At 39.2% G+C, this 5350-nt stretch overlaps 1 protein-coding gene across 1 annotated transcript; it reads right to left on the bottom strand.

Annotated features, from left to right (window-relative positions):
• Nucleotides 1–233: 233 nt before the first annotated feature.
• On the bottom strand, nucleotides 234–4613 carry LOC131594454 (NF-X1-type zinc finger protein NFXL1-like). Its single transcript, XM_058866593.1, has 2 exons — nucleotides 4460–4613; nucleotides 234–4048 (listed from the first exon to the last, which is right to left on the bottom strand). The coding sequence occupies exon 2, from the start codon at nucleotides 4028–4030 to the stop codon at nucleotides 554–556; it is 3477 nt and encodes a 1158-aa protein (XP_058722576.1). The 5' UTR covers nucleotides 4031–4048; nucleotides 4460–4613; the 3' UTR covers nucleotides 234–553.
• Between the last annotated feature and the right edge of the window lie 737 nt (nucleotides 4614–5350).

The raw sequence follows: 5350 nt of genomic DNA, 5'->3' as shown, positions 1-5350 counted from the left end.
ACGTTTTTACGATCTTGCTTCAAAAAGCTTGATATTGACCACACCAGCGACAAAAACGATCTTTCTCAGATCATTGGACTCTCAAACATCCTTAGAACGAGAGATTCCACTAAAGGTGACAAACAAAGTTCTTCTACTGAGATTTATCATTCATAAAGTCGAAACTATTTCGCATCAATAACATAATTCAAAAAAAAAAAAAACTGCAAAAAACTGTCATTGACATTGTAATATTAGGAGTAAAGATAACCCTTTAAGGGCTTCAAGTGATAACTTCAATGAAATAGAAAATTCAAACAAGATCATTAACTGATCAATGATGCACTTTCACAAAATGCATTTTTCCCTATAGCTCAATACCCTGTTGTTCAATCTGGGAAAAGAGGATCCAATGAGTTTGAATTTTAAAACATTTACCTAAAATGAGGAAAACAACCTCAACTTGCCAAAATCGACAAAACATGGCAAGGAAATAGATAACCTTAATCCTCATTCATGTCTACTTTTAAACAGTAAAAATTTTCAATTTTATTTGTTGTTCATAACTTGACTCTTACTCAAAGGCCTGCTCCCAATCATCTACAACTTCAGCAGCTTCTGTTGCATCCTTGTTTCCTCCAATTGCTCCGCCGGTAGAAGGCTGCACTCTAGTTGAGACATCGCCGTTTTGGGTTTGTTTACCAAAAGCTTCACTTCTCATGACAGTTGTAAACGATGAGCTTGAACTTGATTCCTGGTTTAAAACATTCCAAGGATTTGTCGAAGCGGGTATTGGCGCTTCTTTCTTCAAAACAGATGGTTGGATATTCGCAGAACCACCGGTACCCCATTGATCTTCGCCCCATGATTCTTCTTTCCATCCTGGGTCAAGAACCACCGCCTTCTTCCATGGATTGCTTCTCAGTGTTGACAACCCTCCTCCCTCTTTTGTTCCTCCCCAAGCATTGGTAACCGAAGACGCCGCCGATGCTCCGACATTCTGGACAAATGAAACAGCACCTTGATAAACTGTTCCATGATCCAACCTCCTCATCGCAGTTGCAGCTCGGGCAGGATCATGAAAAACAGCTAAAGCATTCTTATCATTCAACCAAACAAGCTCACATTCGCCACCGAACCGAAGTACCAAGGCACTAATATCAGCATCCCTTGGCAAGTCTGGAAACGAGACGACAAGCCTCGGGTCCATATCAACCAACGGATCAAATGCAGTAGGAAGAGGTGCATTTAAAGTTGTGGTACCCTTAACTCCGAGCACACGAGCTGGGGCCTTGGATTTTTGGGTAGCGGAAATTACGATAAACCGCTTTGGCTCCCAACCAGCTGCGTTCACCGCAAGCTTCCATCTTTCAGCAATCAATCTCACGGCATCTCTTTTATCCTTTATCATAGGACAAAAGACATGGACTTTTAAACCATGTGTTGTTCCTTTGCTTTTCCCAAGTACTAATATTTTGCATCTTTCTTCAACAGCCAAAACCCACTTTGGATCACGTCTAAACGTGTCGGAAAGCAATTCAAAAGAAGAATTCTCACCAAAATGGAGAGCATCAAGACTTGGAGTGATGTCGAATGCATCGGCAAGAACCCTTTTACGCTCCAACTTAGCACATTCTTCATCACACATCAGCTTTCTTTGTCCAAGGGGAACTTTTTGGCCATTTGCATCAACCGGTTGAAGCGGCACAGGCAATTTTTGAATAATTGAAGCCTCATAAACTGCATCAGCATTATAATTACTATTGCTACCACCAACATCACAAGGAACATTTGCTGTTATTCGACCACAAGAACAAGTAATCGTAACAGGGAACTCGCATCTTACATCCGGGCAAGAAAATGTAGGGTGACATTGAGCCATACACATATGCCGGCAGCCACTCCTCGGAGCACCACATGTCTGTCCACATGGCGCTCGGTAACCTTCCACAAAACCAGGTAGAACATCACAAGGTGGTGAATGACATGTTCTACCACATGCATGTAAACCACACTGTCTAGTCCTTCCACAGGGATTATTGCATCTAATATTATTTGAGCCGCAAGGTATGTTCCGAAGAATGACATGGCCACCAACACATTCTTTTGAAACGGGCACCGAACATGGAGGGCAATCTCCAAAATGGCAACTATGAGAGCCCGAATGACCACACGGCTGAGGAACCGAACATGGAAGTTGACATAAGGGAGGCATTGTACCACAAGGTAGGGGAGGAGGGATTGAGGTCCTACCACAAGCGCATGTTAAATCAGTGAAGATTGTTTCAAGACATGGTGGACAGTGACCACTATGACACAATGTCTCGCACACATGCTGGCCACATCTCAGCTTCTTTCCACACAGCATGGAACAGAAGTGAGGATCCCAATCCGCATTAGTCAAATCAATGTTTGGACCAGACATTGGACAACACTTTTCGCTGCATCGGTGCCTTCCACAATTTTTCTTTGCCCCACACGGCTTTTCACAAGTAAATTTCTGATTCTCTGATATTGTTTTATAGCATTCCACAGTTCGGGAAGTTGAGCCACAGCGGCATTTCTGTGAAATCTTGACCTTACACGGCGGACAGTCCCCAACATGACATGGCTCCGGACAATCATGTATCCCACAACAAAGGCGCTTGCCACATACTTGTGAGCAGGTAGGTATTGGATCCACACAACTCTTCCGTTCTACATCCAGCTTTGTTTTTCCACAACAGCATGTCTTAACCCGGCTTGGTAAGAATTCACATTCACCGCAGCTGCCTGGATGACAAGCATCATGGCAGATATGATTACCACAACTAAGTTCCTTTCCACAATTAGAACCACACGAAAAAACTCCACCTTCTGGTTTAAATTCACCTTTCATAGCCATCTCCCCACAAAAAATAACCTGCTCCATCTTACTGCAAAAACAAGATGCATTGATGAGCACCTGACAAGGATCACAAGGACCCACATGGCAAGCATTTTCACAGCGATGACGTCCACAATCAACAAGCTTATCACAACGCTGACCGCAAGTAAGATCAGACTGCCTATCAGAGCAACGAGTGGCGATTCTTTTCTTCCCACAAGGGCACAAACGAGGAGGGGCAAATGCTTTACACGGAGGACATGGACCCGGATGGCATTGCAAGACACAAGCATGAGGACAAAGCTCATCTTTTCTCCCTTCAGTACCAAACACCTCCTTCTCAAGAGGCTTTCCACACGGTTCACCACACGAATGAGGGGTCAAATACAAATCAGACGGAGGGTCTACCCTCTTTCCGCAAAAACATACATATTTTATATCCCTTGAAGACGTATGTTGCACAAACTGACAACCAGGACACCGCCAATTAAACCCTAGATTCTTCTCCGCTGATAAATCAACCGAGGTGGGCGCACGAGCCCACTTCTTGATACAGTTCAGGTGAAAGATAGAGTAGCAGCTGGAGCAAGACCAAACAGGTGCAGACCTACGAACCATATCATAGCAAATCATACACTCCACGGTACCTCTCGTGAGCTTCTCCTGAATCTCCTGCACCAACTGAGGCAAACTAGAGTCCCTCGTTCCGTATTCCCTCCCCACCATATTTCCACTCCTCCCTCTATCACTTCCCCTTTCAACCCTATGTGGAACATGTCCCCTTTCCACACGATGACCAACATGTCCCCTTTCCACTCGATGACCAACATGTTCCCTTTCCTCACGACGCGCAACATGTCCCCTTTCAACATGATGAGAAACATGTCCCCTTTCAACATGATGATTACTTCTATGCCTAGCCAATGGTGGAGCAACAACAGCCCCTTGATTAGACGAACCACCATCACCATTAGTGTTCTTCTCACGAGACTGCAAACCTGTAGGGTGGGCAACACTTGCAGTGGGAGTGGTTGAGGCAGTGGTTGTGGCAGTGGTTTCCGCAGTATTTTCAGCAGTGGTTGAGGCTGAACCTCCCGATCCTTTCGGAACCCATAACTGTCGAGGAGGACGTTGCAAAGGGAACCTCGACCCTTCCCTTCTTTCTCGTCTCATTTGCAAGCTCATTCCTTTCCAATGTTCCTTCTGCACCCAAAATTCAAACTATTATCAACATTAACCTCAAACAAAAACTCACAATTTTGCTCTCAACCACACACAACAGCAACAAAAACAACAACAACAACAACAACAACAACAACAACAACAACAACAAAACCACAATATTTACCTACCCTAAACCAAAATTCAAAACTAACCCAATTAGTTCAATCAACAAAACCACAAAATTCAACTACCTTATATCCATCCCTAACTAAGATTACACAAAACACATTAACAAAAAACAAACCCTAAACAAAAACACAAAAAAAACCAATTCCAATTCCAAATTACACATACCATAGTTTAATCATAACATTGAAATGAAAACAAAAAAAACCTAATAACTATCATTGATTTTCAATTTCAATTTTCAATTTCATTGAATTGAGATACCTGACGAGAAAGAGCAGTTTGGGAATGCTTCGTTTGTTTGTTGTTGAAACTGTGTCTGAATTTTTTCTGAGATTTGTTTTTTGTTTGAGTTTCTTCTTTTTTTTTTTTGTTACCTTATTTATATTTGTGTATTGTGAGTGTTTTCTGGGGTCGGTTCAACAAAACAAGGGAAAAAGAAAATGAATTTTTAACTTTTTTGTTTTTAAATTAATTACTCTTTATATTCATTGAATTGAAAATTTGATGACGTAAGTAGTCAAAATATTTTTTAAAATAATGTGAATAAAATATTTTTAATATTTAATATTTATAGATTTTTAATTTATTATTATTTATTATATATTTTTAAAATATTTTAAAATATAATTGATGAATTTTTTATTTTTAATATATTTATAAGTTATATTTCACATCAATGATATTATTGTAAAATACAATGTATTAAAAAATTATTAATTAAAAATGATAATTTATAATTTAAATATTTAAAAACTGACTCAAAATAAAATAAAATAAATTAGATGAGATGAGATGATATTTTTAAATATATAAATTATAAATAAATTAACGTATATCTACACGTAGTAGCGTTGAATTACTTGAGTTTTTACTTTAAATTGGTTCTAAACTACACCAAAATTCTACTAATAAAAGGTTCTAGATATTAAATTTTATTATCATTCAATCACTAATAAAATGATTTTAAAATAACATATAATAATATTATTAAATTAAAATTTATATATTAAAACGTGACAATATTGATTATACAAAAAGAAAAAGGAATTAAAATTGAGAGAATAAACAAAAACTTTACAATCAGAGTTAAGTGTAACATCAGAAACTATCGTCATGATTCTAAAACTCATAAAAGTCATTAATAATGATGAC

The sequence above is a fragment of the Vicia villosa genome, linkage group LG4, assembly GCF_029867415.1.
Source record: "Vicia villosa cultivar HV-30 ecotype Madison, WI linkage group LG4, Vvil1.0, whole genome shotgun sequence".
NCBI lineage: Eukaryota > Viridiplantae > Streptophyta > Magnoliopsida > Fabales > Fabaceae > Vicia > Vicia villosa.
The sequence above is the reverse complement of the archived record's forward strand: the minus strand, read 5'-3'. Positions and strand labels throughout refer to the sequence as shown.

Excerpts from the sequence above, each read along its gene's own strand:
- LOC131594454 (XM_058866593.1), bottom strand. The coding sequence starts at position 4,030 with ATGAGCTTGCAAATGAGACGAGAAAGAAGGGAAGGGTCGAGGTTCCCT.